At 51.3% G+C, this 15,313-nt stretch overlaps 4 protein-coding genes across 4 annotated transcripts; 3 read left to right on the forward strand and 1 right to left on the reverse strand.

Annotated features, from left to right (window-relative positions):
* Positions 1-1,285: 1,285 nt before the first annotated feature.
* EDD37DRAFT_652801 (fungal-specific transcription factor domain-containing protein) lies at positions 1,286-3,236 on the forward strand (the record flags this gene model as incomplete). The annotated part of the gene is made up of 4 exons (XM_062818482.1): positions 1,286-1,325; positions 1,380-2,002; positions 2,051-2,233; positions 2,280-3,236. 4 exons carry the CDS (start codon positions 1,286-1,288, stop codon positions 3,234-3,236), a joined length of 1,803 nt encoding a protein of 600 aa, XP_062667325.1.
* A 1,919-nt stretch (positions 3,237-5,155) lies between these two features.
* On the forward strand, positions 5,156-8,726 carry EDD37DRAFT_652802 (uncharacterized protein; the record flags this gene model as incomplete). Its single annotated transcript, XM_062818483.1, has 7 exons — positions 5,156-5,475; positions 6,952-7,259; positions 7,669-7,719; positions 7,774-7,818; positions 7,932-8,011; positions 8,090-8,274; positions 8,324-8,726. The coding sequence occupies 7 exons, from the start codon at positions 5,156-5,158 to the stop codon at positions 8,724-8,726; spliced, it is 1,392 nt and encodes a 463-aa protein (XP_062667326.1).
* An 826-nt stretch (positions 8,727-9,552) lies between these two features.
* On the reverse strand, positions 9,553-10,956 carry EDD37DRAFT_568168 (aminotransferase; the record flags this gene model as incomplete). Its single annotated transcript, XM_062814181.1, has 3 exons — positions 9,553-9,975; positions 10,002-10,165; positions 10,212-10,956. The coding sequence occupies 3 exons, from the start codon at positions 10,954-10,956 to the stop codon at positions 9,553-9,555; spliced, it is 1,332 nt and encodes a 443-aa protein (XP_062667327.1).
* Positions 10,957-11,266: 310 nt separating this feature from the next.
* Positions 11,267-14,148, forward strand: EDD37DRAFT_638107 (adenosylmethionine-8-amino-7-oxononanoate aminotransferase). Its single transcript, XM_062817080.1, has 3 exons — positions 11,267-11,480; positions 11,540-11,642; positions 11,697-14,148. Exons 1-3 carry the CDS (start codon positions 11,311-11,313, stop codon positions 13,890-13,892), a joined length of 2,469 nt encoding a protein of 822 aa, XP_062667328.1. The 5' UTR covers positions 11,267-11,310; the 3' UTR covers positions 13,893-14,148.
* The last annotated feature ends 1,165 nt before the right edge of the window (positions 14,149-15,313 follow it).

A 15,313-nucleotide genomic window follows, 5' to 3' on the forward strand; every position in this document is an offset into this window, starting at 1 on the left:
TCAGGAGAGCACGAGGCATGTCTCTCATCTAGCATGTTTGATTAACTTTGAAAGGAAGTAATCGACGTTGATCAGATTAAAAAACTGGGTTGCGTGAAAAGGAAAAGGAAAAGGAAAAAAAGATGGTGGCAGCGAGAATTACCGGTGCGTCTCGCTAGGCAAATGAAAGAGCCAATCAAAGGGCGGCCGGTGCATCCCTCGGTCATACTATTTTCCGCTCCGGGCAAGTCTTGTCGAGTTTGGGCTCAAACACGAAACCCTCGGACCCTTCGTTACTACTAAGGTACAGGTATCTTTTTTTGCTCACTCCCTTCATGATGGATGGAGATGCCTCGCTATCCGACCTTCCCCTGCGTCGCATCCATAGTCATGGGTCTGGGTTTTCTTAGTCTTCCTCGCTACCGCCGAGATACTATGGGTTCATGGAACTATGGGTATTCCTCTTTTTTAGCCTGGCACATGGACTCCCTGTCCATCATCTTGGGCCATGGAAACCCCCGTTGGGGAATGGATCTTGGTGTGGCACTTCCCATCACTACTGTACAGCCTTGGACATTCACAATGACATAGTGCCTTGTCCATTCAATTAGTTAGATGATTGATTTCTTACACCGACCATTGGCTTTTCCATTTCCAGTTCTTTCACCATCTCAACCTCGTGCGTTGCAGTATTTTCTTTTCCTGGAAGCTTCTCGTATCGGCCCTGGATGCGCATTGTCACAGTTTCGCTGGCTGGCTGTACCTGTTCGTGGTCCGACTGCGTCTTATCTCACCACACGTTATCTCTCGGAAGGGAGACCACGAAGTCACCACACGATTTGCGACTCGGTTCTTCCCTTTAAGGCTGACCGTATGGAAAAAGTGAAGCTCTGCCATCGACACCACGAACAAATACCATTGGACATGTCCACATAAGCGCCCTTCCCTGCCCTGGTCACCGCAACCTTCTGCTTTCCTCATGTTAACAACGACAACCCTGGTGATGCAAGAAGACAGACGAGGAGAGTCTTCCAAAAGACAACCACCGCGGTTACCTGTCATTGCTCCCAAGGATGACCTTTCATCCTCAGCTAGCGCAAGCCGCAGTGGCCACCTAGGGCCGAGTGTTCCTCCGCGCGCCCGGTTGCCTCCCCGATCACGAACTGGATGTTGGACCTGTCGCACGCGCAAAGTAAAATGTGATGAAGGACGACCTGTTTGTGGGCAATGCTCACGCTTGGGCCATTCTTGCGATTACAGCCCACGGCTAGCTTTTCGAGATGACACTCCTCGCGTACGGGAACGAATGCAGGAAGTAACAGTGATTTCCAACACAGTCTGGGATGGTAAGTTTCGTATCTTGTCCAGCCATGCTCCTTGTTATGCTGACGCATTTACAGCACTTTCGCCAACTGTGACCGAAACCAGTGCTGGGTCTGGGACGATTGATGACCTGCCACCATTTGCTTTATTGACCACCGACGAAGATCGCGAGAAGAAGGCAGAGCGATACAGTCCGGGAACCTACAATGTTGTTCTTAACCAAGACAGCTTTCAAAACCTACCAGAGTACAGCGATGACCCCGAGATCAAGAAAGAGCTGGTTTCACCTCTACGTCGACCTTCACTGGCCGTATCTATTGCTAGTGCTGGTGGCCGGGACATTGCCGTGGAAGGTATACCCGTACCTGACGATCCCAACATTGTGGTTTTACCCAGGTTTGAGGATATTGCTCGCCGCAGCACGTTTAGTTCTTCTCGAGATTTCCATTCGCCGATCATCTCGCCGGTCGCCAGGAGCACCATAATAAAAAGTGAAAGCTCAGGGTCTAATGTTCTTGTGGAGGAGCCTGCCTCAATGACCGAAAGTGAGAGAATCAACATCGGGCAGGACGAAAGATATTTCCGACAATTTCGCTACGTGGTCTGGCGGCAACTTGTTCCTGCCGAACTTGATCAAAGAGATGGCATGCATCGATCAAGTGTAGGGATCTTGGAAAGTGCTGCCGACACGTTTCCTCCAGTAAGCCATCATCAGAAGGCTGTGGTACTTTCCTAACATCCATTCTAGCTATACCACGCCATGATGGCTGTTGCTGCTCTCAGTCTGGCAGGCCACAGCGGAAATGAGAGGCTTGATGCCCTCCAGCACTACCAGCAAGCTCTTCCTGCATTACAGAGCACACTTAAAAGCTCCAACGATTTGTCCTCAGATGGAGCATTTCTTACTCATTTTCTGTTACTTGTTTACGAGGTGTGTAACAAACTAATCAACTGGTGCGCAGCTAACGTAAAGGTAGATTGCCGCAGCAGAGACCGGTCACTCCAATCTATGGTCACAACACCTTTCCACCCTTCTTCGAATATCCCTCTTACGACGCGAAGTATTTGGCACAGAAAGATTTCCATTTATCGTCTGGTGGATCTGTTTGATCGATTTGGACGCTTTGTTCAGTGGCGCAGGACGTGGTGAATTCGTTGGGTCTATGCTACACAGTGACAACATCCCTCCTCCCAGCTTTCACCAATACCCTCTCGGTCTAGATGGATCTAGCATCGTGTATGGTGACGAAGTGGACTCATTGCCGATAGTGTTATCACTCGACTATGAAGTGACGATTTTGGCGATTCGACTAGCACTGCTGGCGCACGAGTATCGCAGAGACACCACATTCAATGCTACTAACGTTCAGCAGAGGGCACAAGTAACACGGTCCCGTCAATCTCGAATCTTCGAGCTTCAAGACGCGTTACGGCAGTTGTGGGTCACACCAGCAGTAGCAATGATCACCCAGAATGCCGATGGCATGCCGGATCGGCCGAAACAGATCTTGGAGCACGCTGCCACCCTGTACCGAGCATGCATTATCTTGTCCCACACGTCGATGTGGCCAGGACAGCGACTGGAGACCTCACCGGACTACAATACCGAAATTGCGGTTGCCTCGAGTCAGATCCTGCAGATGATGAGAAAAGCACTTGCCGAGGATCGTGCCCACTGTCGATATCTTGTTTTTCCTGCTTTTATCGCAGGTTTTGCCAGTACCGATGGGGCACAAAGGATGCAAGCATTGGACATGATTCGCACCATGGAGAAGAACAGCATTGGCCGAAACACTACGGTTACGCGCAAGGCACTGGCTGCAGTGTACGAGAAGCAGAACGAGCGATTTATGAACACTGGGCAAAGTCTCGACGTGGACTGGATGCAAGTCATGGTGGAAAGAGAGCTTTTGGTTGTCAATTTTGGCGTTTGATCATCTGAGCGAACTTCGATTCTATCCTGACATTTTACGAGATTCCCGCTTGCGATGTTTTTACCGGAGCGGCATTATGGGCAAGCGAGTACGATGTCTGGGTTTGTTATTACTGGGGAAGGTATGCATTGTCAGAACATGTTTCTGATATTCTCTATCAGTCAAAAGCGCTGGATACCCCAAGATGAAGGCACATGCCAATATTTCTCAACACATTCAGATCGACTATTCAATTTATCTGGCGCTATTCATGACTATTTGCCTGGGCAACGACGGTTCAAGCTGACATGAAAAGGAGCCAGGCCAACGAGACGCCAGTACCCATCGCAGAGCCACATATGTTTCGCCACAGACCCGACCGTTCGAGGAAACCACGACTTCGTGGAGTCAGCGACTCGCGTTGGGAATTGTGGATTACTGCATGGGGCATCGAAGACAGCCTCTAGTCACCAACGATACAAGTCCCGAGTAAGTCCACCCGCACTGAAGACTGGGATGCTTGACAAATACGGCCTTTTCGAGGAGGCTAGCATCACGAGAGAAAACATCACAGTGTGGTACCTTGCAGGTATGATGCAGCTCAAAAGACATGAAGTCTAGAGTCTAGGCATCAAAGGCTTCGGGGTCGCCGTGATGGCTCGGCGATCACTGATTCACTAGTAAGCAAACCTTGCAAAGTGGCACTGACAGGCGCATGGCAGCCACAAAAAAAAGTCCGTGGCCGCGGGTGGCAGTTTTGGGGCTTCGCATGCGCATCAACTGTCCCAAATCGTTACAATGAAGGTTGATCTGTGAGATTGCTGTGGATGCAAAATTCAAGAATATTCAAACGCATGAGGAACTGAACGTTAGATATCACGACGTTGGGCATTTCCGCGGGAGGATTCAGTACACATGTGGCAGAAGTACAATCTACAGACTCTGTCACCCTGAGGAAATGAACTCCACGCCAATCATTAGGTCGAGCGGTCAACCGTTGGGCGCCGGTATCCGCGGTATCCGAAGCCCGGGCGCATGTGGGATAAAATGTTAACTTCCTTAGGTCATTCACGCGAATCTCCCCGTAGCGCGGCCCCCTCGGAGACCACCGCCACCACCCACGCCACTATCCCACGGCTAGTGATAGCCATAAGATGCTGTTTTGGGGGGAACGTGCGCCCGGAAATATGAGTCCGCATGAGGATCAGCCACTTGTAACTTCTGGACTCCCACAGCCTTGCAGCGTTTGTGAATGTACAGTGAACAGACCGATATCAGGTCCTGTAGTTAGCCTTGCGCAGCGGTGGTTGACATAAGCCTTACAAGGTTAATCTTGCATATTTGTGTCAAGGTTTTTGGTATGGAAGAGAGCTGCCTGATTCCGTGACTAGTGAATCGGGTGAGCATGAATGCTGAAACAGCAGGAAAGCCAGATTGTCTGCAATGCGAAACTTATGCGCAATTGCAGTGTTCATCGTTTGACTGGGGTGCATTTTGACATTGAATTTCTGGAACTACTGACAGATAGGCTGCTGCCGATGACCGTCCGGTCTGAGAAGGTGAATGAGGACGTGCTTCAGAGTGTATCTGGTCTCGTCAGAATTATGGGTCAGAGGTGAATTCTGATGTTGAATTCATGAAACCACTGACAGATAGGTGCTGCCGAGGACCGTCCGGTCTGAGAAGGTGAATGAGGACGTGCTTCAGAGTGCATCTGGTCTTGTCATCAGGCTTTCACCCATTTTCGTGAGTCATGAGATTTCAGGCATAAAAAGGCACCATTTCCCCCTCGAAAACCATCATCCAAACCAGACTCAACGGTGTCCCGAAACCAAATCAATCATACATATATATACACATGTCTTCAGCTCATTGCCTCCTGGGCACAGCACCTCATCCAGCAGTACAAGTTTGTAGCACGGCTGCAAATGCTGGATCGTATGGCCATCCATCCTACCAGTACCTCTTCGAGAGAACCATTGTGCCGCTCGCCAGGTTTTCAGGGCTCTCCGCGACAACGAGACGAATCTCTCACACCCTCGACACGAAAACAGCATGCAGATCGCAAGCTACAAGAGATTGCGAACCAGCTCGACAAGATGATGCATAATCCCAGTAAGAAGGTGGCCATGGATCATTTTCCTGGTCTCGAGATTGAGAAACCGAATGTCGCGAAACCAAAGACCTGCTTTCGACCCTCCTCCCTCGACCACTATGCTGAAACACATGTTTACGATGGGACGGTGTTCATTGGTCCTGGGTACGGGTCATTCGATTCCATTCGCCTGGATCGAGCCTTTGGGAGCCGTGTTCATGATCTGCTACAGCAACCGCGACTGGCTTCGGAAGCCCGGTCACAACTGGCCTCAATCTCATTCGAACAACAACATAACGCTTTGGAGCGTCTGAACATATCATTGTCGTCCTTTTCAAATTTTGCGTTGATGAGCTATTTTTTGCGATATTGCATGCGTCTGAACCACAACGATATCCGCATTGTTGTCGAAGAATTAATCACGCACCCGAGCTGGCATACTTGGCCCACGACGGCTGGTCCCAGCCTACCGACCAGTTCATCTGCCCCGCATCAAGATCTCCTACTATGCGCAACACGCGCTCTTATCGATCTCAGCCAGTCAGGCTATAACAGGTCCATAGAGACAGCTTTCCACGATATGGAAGAACTTATGTCTCTTGAAAAGCGGAAGTCTCTCAGTTGCAGATCCTTGCATAACCTCTTGCTGGATGATATGTGTCCATCATGGATCTCGCCACGCAATGACAGTACTCCGCAGGTCCCGGCCATCATTCTTCCATCGATTTCCGGAAGCTACTCATGCCGATTTGCATGTCCAGATGGTGGAGTTGAAACATGTCATGGCATTTTGGTCTCGAACCACGCATGCACCCTTATCACGAGTCCCTCATTCTTACGGCCTGGGCAGATCGGCTCACAAGGAGAGTCGAAAATGTCAGCATGATTCATGAGACCTTGGAGGAGACTTCAAATATATACATATGTATTATCCACAGTGACGTGGAGACGCCGAAGGTGAGCATCATGTCGGCTGGTTGAACAGTATCGAGGCCAAGGAGGCCCTTCTGGCATCACTCCAGCACGGCAAAGAAGTCGGTTCACAGCTATCCTACTACCCACCATCGTTTAACCAGCTGAACGATTTCATCCTCATGAGCGCTTATCCGGCGACCATCCCTGAACTGAGGCAGCTACGAAGAGTCGTCTTTATCAAACAGACAGAGAGCCTGGAACTGAACCTCATGACCGGACTTCCATCTCGTCCTTCAAAGGAAAGACACACGGCTGGTGACAGATGTCATGGAGATAGATGGAGTTGCGACGGGCAATCCCCTTGATCCTTCTGTGCGAAAGGTCTTGGACCTGCATTTACGAACACCGAGCGGCGAGAAGATCAAAGCCCGTCAAGAAGCCAGAAAGGCTGAGAAGCGACGACTTGAAAGGCCTGAATGCATCTCACCAGGTTGTACCAACCTGTCCGGGCGCGCTCGTCGCGGTACCACCCTGGAACGTCGTTTATGATATCCAGTCAGTCGAACAAGACGACCATCGGAAATTGCAGCAGACCCATTGGGCTTGCACTCAGACAGTTGCCACAAGTCAGTGCCGGAGAACACGGCGTTGTACGATTGGTCATATTATATATATTTACGAATGTCACCGATGGGCCGACAATACGGAAGCTCTTCTCCTGTGCAGCCACGAAGGCCTCCCCAAGAGGCACCTGGAGACGCCAGGAGTGGACGAAGCTCTGGCGTCTTTGCGTGGAACGGCGATCAAATCTGGAATTGTGGCGGACCAGACGGGTTTTGGCAAAACAAGAATGCTGCTCGCCTTCTTGACCTTTATCGCTAATTTCGCACCACAGGGCACAATTCTGCTCATGGCCCCTGCAAATCTGCAGGTACAATGGTCACATGAGACTATTGGCTTCAAAGGCTTCAATCTTGTCATCGCATACGGCAGTCAGGAGTCGATGCCCAAGGATTTAAAGCGCTATATGCTCGGTAAGAAGGGCACCAAAGAGCTGCCGAACGTGGATTCAAAGCACATTCCGCAAGAACTGCACATTATGATACGAAACCACTCCTTTCCCCGTTAAGTTCACTTGGCCCTTCTCTGTGGATGCCTTCAGGACGACATCTATTCATCAAATCCAAGCTTTGACTGAAAATGGTGGTCTCCTGACCTAGGACCGCAAACACGAGCCTCACAGGAAGGACGGTCATCATATGGACAACAAGAAGGTATTATGTGATACGAGAAGTGATGTCGATCAACAACATCGGCTTCTATATATATTGCTACAGGAAGCCAACAGCGCAGGCCTCTACCAGGAAGCCCATCTGCTCAGCCTCTAGGTAATGGTGATATTTTCCACCGTGAGTGTACGCCCGGCTAACGTCTTAACAACAGATCAGAAGCCAACTCAGCGGAAAGGCCCGTTCACTATACCTCTCACCAGCAGTATACTGGCCTAGACAACTCAAAATGTGTGCTGGACTGACCACTTGAGTACAGAGGTCGCTGGCTCACCATCGATTACGACACCAGAGAAACCTAAAGGTACGTGCAGGATCCTTCTGACAATAGCGCACCAATCTGACGAGTAGCCAACAGGTCAGTTGTCAACAAGATCAGCCGGCACGCCCTCGACTGACATCCCAACCAATGACTAGACAAGAAGATGGATAAGTCCACATCAACCAAGAGAAAGACCACAGGAGACCCTCCATCAGGATCGCGATCTGCTAAGTCAGTGAAACAGGCTGCGTCTGCGAAACCTGGTACGTTATATCACACTGTTCATGACTAATACTGACCCCCTGACTGTTAGATTACCTGGCAATTCGGCAATGATGAGGACGCCGACGACGGCAACGTTTTGAATGCTTTCGGCGACCTCCGCTCGGCTCCTGCAGAGGAAGTGTCGCTCTCATTCGACACTGAACTGCCAGCCTTTGCGCCAGGAGAGTCTGGTGCACAGAGTGATATGTTCGATGCTCCAGCTTTTGACGGAAGGTAGCACTCGAGGCGCATCTGAGTTTCGACCTCACTTACGAGCAGAAAGCGCGCATGGTCATGGCTCTGACGCCAGCTATGGTCATCCACCTAGGGCAAACCTCCCGAGACTGGATCCTGGTTTCTCCACGCCCTCGAAGACCAGACAACCCTTCTTGAAGAACTTCGCGGACAGTCATGCGCTGATTGGCAGTGCCCTTGGTATGGATGCAGAGGAGCAGAACTCGGCAAATCAGGCACCAAAGATGTCAAAGACTCAATGCATTTCCTCAGCGACGATAAGACAGTCTGCGAAGATGACAATTCATCCAACGCATCCCAGCTGTGTACCGACCGTCCGGCCACTCGAAGTCAAATCGGTACACTTGAACTACAGCGCAATCCAGGTTGCTGAAGATCTACTGGAAAAGATATGGGCAGCATGGATAGTTCGGGTTCTGGAATGCAAATAGCGGTGTCTTTCATTCCACGCAATGCCCACCACCGAGTTGTTCATCAATCTCCGGTCATTGAGAACCAAAAGTCCATCCGCGTGACGGCTGTTGGTGTGGCTTTTGAAGTCCAGGAGGTTGTCGTGCCTTTCAAGAGATTGTTACCTTTGCAGACCAGGCGGCCATCGAGGTAGATGCCAATGGATCTCTGACCACCGCCAGATATACTCTAGACCCTAGAGAAGACGATTTCACAGCCTGTTTTTCCCGTTCTCGAGGTGCACCGTTGGCTCGGGTCAACGACAACAACTCATTCAATGCAATTCCCAGCGGTTTTCATCTTTTGTTTTTCCCATGTTCTGGATATGTCCTTCTTCTCGGTGCGCGACATCGGCATATCGATTGTGTTGTTCTCAATGGTTTTGTTGCCAGTTTTGCTATCATTCTTTATCGTCCACCCGTTAGGACAGGAGGTCGTCGCGTCCTTCAGGCGGGCATGCCGTTGCGATCCAGGCGGCCGTCGAGGAAGAAATGAGGCTCTTCCTTACCACGCTCAGCATCCATCGCTGAAGTGTCGATGTAATCCGCTGCATGCTGGAGAATGCGAGGTATCCAAACACCAGAATCGACACGACAGAAAAGGTCCGATACGATCGTCTCTGCGTTTGACTTCCTAGCTGCTTCCTCCTCATGACTTGTGGCGTGGCTTATGTGTGGGGATTGCTTCATTCTGGACAGTGACATTTTCGGATACGAGGCCCGTGACAGTCCGGTCAGCCTCGAGTTCATTTCAGACTTTCATTGCCTAGGCTGCTATGTATGCCTAGCCAACGAAGTATTTCCGAGTTCACAACTTCGCAAGTAATTGTTTTTCAGCTTGTGGGCCTACCTCGAGACTGCCCACGAGCGGTGATGCGCTGTCTTCCTTCCCAGACATGCCTTCCTGCATCAGCCATCTTCTAACACAGGACACAAAGCTGTCAATCTGTTCGACGGTGTTTCCAGAATGCAGGCAGACTCTAACCCTCTCTGTACCGATGGGTACTGTGGGTGAAACGACAGGGCGCACGATGAAAGCTGCAGACTGGCAATGCGCTGCCAGGGATCGCGGGTAGGGGCTCAGAAGGGCGAAGATGGGTGACTCCGGACACGTCTTGGGGAGTGTAACGAGAGGTGTGGAAGCTGTTCCGGTCGCCTGCGAGATGGCAGTCTCCAAAGTCTGCAGTTGCGTGTAGAGATGGTGGATCAAATGATATAGGTTTGCGGCGAGCTGGAAACGTCAATTCATGAATGGACCGAGGGACCGAGGGACCATACCAGATTCGCTTTGCCCATCTGCAGCCACGCGTAAGCTGTCTTGATTGCGACGAGAGCAGGGTAGGACATGAATGTCGTATAAATCAATGGTCGAGCGTAATTGATGAGATATAGTCGCAGAATTGGAGAACATAGAATGATTCCTTTGGACATCAGCATCGTCAACAGAATTGAAAGGGTGCCACATACCGCCATTACATGCAAGCGCCTTGCCGAATGTATGCAGTCGGATTGAAATGCGCTTCTCAAGACCCAACTCGCATACTCTGCCCGATCCATTGGGTCCGTAGATGCCAGTGGCATGTGCCTCGTCCACAATCAAGTGAGCATTCCGTCTAGGGAACGCGGATTCAACGAGCTCGACAATCTCAGTCAGTGGTGCTAGATCACCGTCCATGCTGTAGACTGTTTCGACAGCGACGAAGACCGTCCGGCTTGAATTCTCCACTGGTGCCACTTGCTCCAATATGCGGCTCAAATCGTCGATATCGTTGTGCTTGAATGGGATTTGTGTCGTCGCCCGGCTTTGCCGCATACCGTCATGTACACTGGCATGAATCAATTCGTCGTAGATGATGACATCTCTTTCTCGTGGGAGGAACGCGAAAATGCTGACATTGGCATCAAAACCAGAATTGGTCAGAAGGCCTGCTTCGGCGCCATGGAAGGTTGCAATCTCGCATTCGAGGTTCTCGGCATACTGCGAGTTGCCATCCAGCAGCCTCGAGCCCGTCGAGCCCAGTGGGGTCCGGCTTTTGTTGAGGGTAGTCAGGTAGTTATTTTGAAAGTCTTTGTTCGATGACAGAGACAAGAAATCATTTGACGAGAAATCCACGGAGCCAGCTGGGGTGGATTTCAGCGTCCGCAACTTGGATTGTGACCGTCTCTTGTCCAGCAGAGCAGAAAGACGGCGTTCCAATGGAGATGGTGACATCGTTGAAAAATGAAAGACGAACTCCGAGCAATGCAACGAGGGGCGATACTTGATAGTTGATGCTGTCAAGTTGAACCCATGATGAATGACGGCGCTGACAAAGCTTGCACCAAGCTTCGAGATCAGCAATGGTGATGTCTGATTCTTCAGAGGAAGTGAGTCGAAAGTATTTCTGTCAAATGTCGATCTTGTCGTTCCTCGGCCTCCGCCAATCGGAGCCCGGGATCTCCCGGAGGATCTTATGTTTGAAGGCTTGGCAGGTACAAATTCCCAATTCATCAATCAACTCTTCCTTTCTTCGAATGCTACATCCAACCATACATCTACTTCATAGTAGAACGTTGCCTCCGCGGGATGCTCTGGCGTGATCTCAAGGTATGGCAAGTATACGGCGCCAATACAGACGTCGGTAAGACAATTGTATCGACCATACTGTGTCGAGCTCTTCAGCGCCGAGCATCACCGAATGGACTGTTGTACCTAAAGCCAGTCTCCACCGGTCCCCAGGCCGAGGCTGATGACAGGTAAGCACAGCATTAACCCCCAACCATAAACTGTCCAGCATCATAACCCCGGGATACAGGCATATCAGACATCATGTGCCAGGCATCGTCTCACAGTGCATTTCACAATTCTCAAAGCCGCTGAGCCCTCATTTGGCAGCCCAGTTGGACGGAGATGCTTCGGTAGTTTTCCTAAAGAACCATGTCACAGCCCGTCAGCTTCCTGACTAGAGACAGATAGCAGCATCCGATCATGACATCGTCAGAAAGGTCAAAGACCATCTCGCCAAGCACAGTCAAGCTGGAGGACGATATGCTATCCTCGAGACAGCTGGGGGAGTCCTATCCCCAGGCCCATCCGGCTCAGTGCAAGCCGACCTGTACAGACCACTAAGGCTACCGACCCTCCTTATTGGTGACAGCAAGCTCGGTGGCATTGCCACAACAATATCAGCCTTCGAATCACTTCACATTCGCGGCTACGACCTCGAGTCGCTCATCGTTTTCGATGATCCTCAGTGGGGCAACTACGGCTATCTAGAGAAGCATTTCTCTAGACACGACATTCCGACGGTCGCTCTGCCTCTCCCTCCACCGAGACGGCAGGATCCCAGAGACGATGAGGCTGTACTCTCGGACTACTATCAGGAATGTGCCGAATCGACAGCTGTCACCAGCCTAGTCGACCACCTCCACCAAAAACATTTCTCGCGCACCTCCAAACTCACTTCTATGCCCTCCCAGGCCGAGGCTGTGATCTGGCATCCTTTCCGCCAGCACAGCATACCTCATAACATCATCGCCATCGACTCTGCTTACGGCGACCACTTCCAAGCCTACAACCAGGAATCTGATGACGCCCTGGCCTCGCCTACACCTTCGCATTCAGGGTTGACACCACTCGCGGCACATGCACCTCCCAAACCTTTGCTAACGCCTCTCTTCGACGCATCAGCGTCATGGTGGACTCAAGGTCTAGGCCATGGCAACCCAGACATCGCACTCACGGCAGCCCATGCCGCCGGCCGCTACGGACACGTCATGTTCGCACACGCGGTTCACGAACCCGCCCTAGACATCTCGTACAATCTGCTCTCGACTCTCCAAAACCCGCGTCTTAATCGCGTCTTCTTCACCGACAATGGTAGCACGGGTATGGAGGTTGCTGTCAAGATGGCCCTCCGCGCCTCGTCCCTACGCTACGGCTGGGCCAAAGACGAGGGAAGCGCGCCGGTAGCCATTCTCGGTTTGAAGGGCAGCTACCACGGAGACACCATCGGCGTGATGAACTGCTCCGAACCTAATGTCTACAACGAAAAGGTCGACTGGCACCAGCCATGGGGCCACTGGTTTGAACCACCATCCCTAATAATGCGGAAAGGGAAGTGGGAGCTCTCGATCCCTGAAGAAGTGGCTGCCGTCGAATTGACCCAGACATTCGACTCTCTAGACTCAATCTTTGACTTTGCCACGCGAAAGGACGATGCAGCACGGTATCAAGCACACATTGAAGCTACGCTCACAAATCTCGTGCGCGATCAAGGCAAACGCTTTGGAGCCCTCATCATGGAACCACTTCTCATGGGAGCAGGAGGCATGATATTCGTCGACCCACTCTTCCAGCGCACATTAATCAGCACGGTCCGATCCCGTCCAGAATTGATTGGCGATCCGGTCGAGAACAGCACCAATACCTCGAAGGCGGACTGGTCTGGCCTGCCTGTCATCGCCGACGAGGTCTTCACCGGCCTCTACCGCCTCGGTCGGGCCAGCTCGTCGTCCTTCCTCTCTGACCCAGAAGACTTTGGAACCCCGTCGGCATCTTCCTCAACTCAACCGCCTCTTCCCAGCTCTATTGCTCCAGATATCTCCGTCCACGCCAAGCTCCTCACCGCCGGCCTTCTCCCACTCGCTCTGACCACAGCCAGCGAGTCCATCTTCCAGACATTCCTCTCTTCGTCCAAGGCAGACGCTTTGCTGCATGGCCACAGCTACACGGCTCATCCGATCGGTTGTATGGTCGCCAACAAGGCGCTAGACGAGTACAGACGTATGGACAATGACGGCACCTGGGAGAACATGAAACGACCCTGGTCTCCGTCCACACTCAGTGTTTCGACCTCTTCGTCACCGGTCTATTCCTTCTTCCCACCGACTCTCGTCACGACCTTGTCACACCACCCTCGTTTGACCGGTTGTTTCGCTCTTGGGACTGTGCTCGTGCTCAAAGTCGCTTCAGAGGGCGGCGGCTATAACTCCAGCGCCACGGCGTCGTTGCAGGCTCGTCTACTCACCTTACTCAACTCCGAGGGCTGTGGTATCCATTCCCGCGTGTTGGGAGACATCATATACTTCATGACAAGTCTGACCACGACCCCTGAACAGGTTGAGAGATTGAGCAAGACCATTTTGCAAGCATTGGACCATGAGTGAAGGACTCTTAGCAACAAGGTACATAGACCGGCAAGAAAAAAGCGTTCCGTGAGAAGAGGCGGCGAAGCCGCCGGCCTCGGTTTTATATCGTCACTGTCGAGTGGCAGTGGAAGGGGAGGAAGACGAACCTTCTCTGTATCGTTTCAAATTGACCAAATGTCCCGTAGGACACAGGAAATCGAGTAGAGTAGAAGTCGCGCCCTCGTCCTAAGAAAAGCTTGCGTAGGCGTGTGAAGCAGCCTACTTCGGAAGTCACGTGATCTACGAAAATAAGGGTTTATATTTTAGAAACCTTGAATTACTGTGTCCTTCGGGACATTTGGTCAATTTGAAACGATACAGAGAAGGTTCGCCTTCCGATCTCCCTGCACGCCATCAAATTGCTAACTGAATTGCTAGATTAGCATGGCCCCTGCACTAAGGATGACAGTGAGTTAGGAAGTCCACCCAATGTAATTACTCGCTAACCATATACCAGCGCTTCTCAAAGAGTGCTACAAGTTTTTTTTGGTATTTTATTTTTATTTTTACCAGGGTTCAATTCTCCTTATGAAGCTGTCTTTTTTGGCGCTGTGTGAGGAACCCCTGCCAAGGATTGCCTTCGGCAGGTGAATCTGGGAGTGCCTAAATCTCTGGCGCGAGCTACGAGATGAATGTATCACTTCGTTTCCCTGCCGTCTTCAATAACATGGATATATACTAGCACCTCCTTTGTGGTGACCTATGCAGCTATGCTAAGTATCATCCCTCTCCTATCTGCTCTAGTCCTTGCCCACAGCGAGAAACCCGCAGAGGCTTGGGTGCCTTTGCTATCGAACCGGTGGCATTCCCGACGCGAGCCAGCGCTGCAACCGTGTTCACCCGGTGAACATGATCGTTGTACCTCTGTTCGCCATCAGTCAGGCCGCATCAAAGTGATTGTCCGGTCGACCGGCGGAAACGACTCCGTATAACATGATCCCAAAATCTGGGCGACGACGTGTACCCGCGCCATCGATGGACAACTTTACGGGGTACTCAGAAGCACAAACGCTGCTCCTATGGGGCGCGCACTCCCTCTGTTGTCGACTTGGCTCTGACATGCATTACCGAGCACGCTATATCCATGATGGTATGCTATCTTTTACTTAGCACCAAGGCCGCCGACTGCAGAGCAGACAGTCCGATCGCTGTGCGTGATGACCCAACATTGATTAAATATCGCAGGTAGGATCCAACGCAAAGTGATATCTCTCGGCCATAAAGAGTCAAGATGCTGGTTGACGTACTTCTTGTTGTCCCTGTTTGCCATGTCACTGCCTTGTTGACTGTCCTGTTGATTGTCATGTCACTGCTGTCGACTCCCATATCGATGGCGCTGTTTGCCAGCCTGTCTGAGCCACCGCTATAAAATGCTCTCCATCCCCACCGTCGTCTTCCTT

Source organism: Exophiala viscosa (genome assembly GCF_022695815.1).
Source record: "Exophiala viscosa unplaced genomic scaffold EDD37scaffold_10, whole genome shotgun sequence".
Lineage (NCBI taxonomy): Eukaryota > Fungi > Ascomycota > Eurotiomycetes > Chaetothyriales > Herpotrichiellaceae > Exophiala > Exophiala viscosa.

Bases quoted from the DNA above. Each gene is read 5' to 3' on its own strand.
- EDD37DRAFT_638107 (XM_062817080.1), top strand. From the start codon at position 11,311: ATGCTCTGGCGTGATCTCAAGGTATGGCAAGTATACGGCGCCAATACA. The intron at 11,481-11,539 runs GTAAGCACAGCA...CCCGGGATACAG, and splicing joins CAGGCCGAGGCTGATGACAG to GCATATCAGACATCATGTGC. The intron at 11,643-11,696 runs GTAGTTTTCCTA...GACTAGAGACAG, and splicing joins AGTTGGACGGAGATGCTTCG to ATAGCAGCATCCGATCATGA.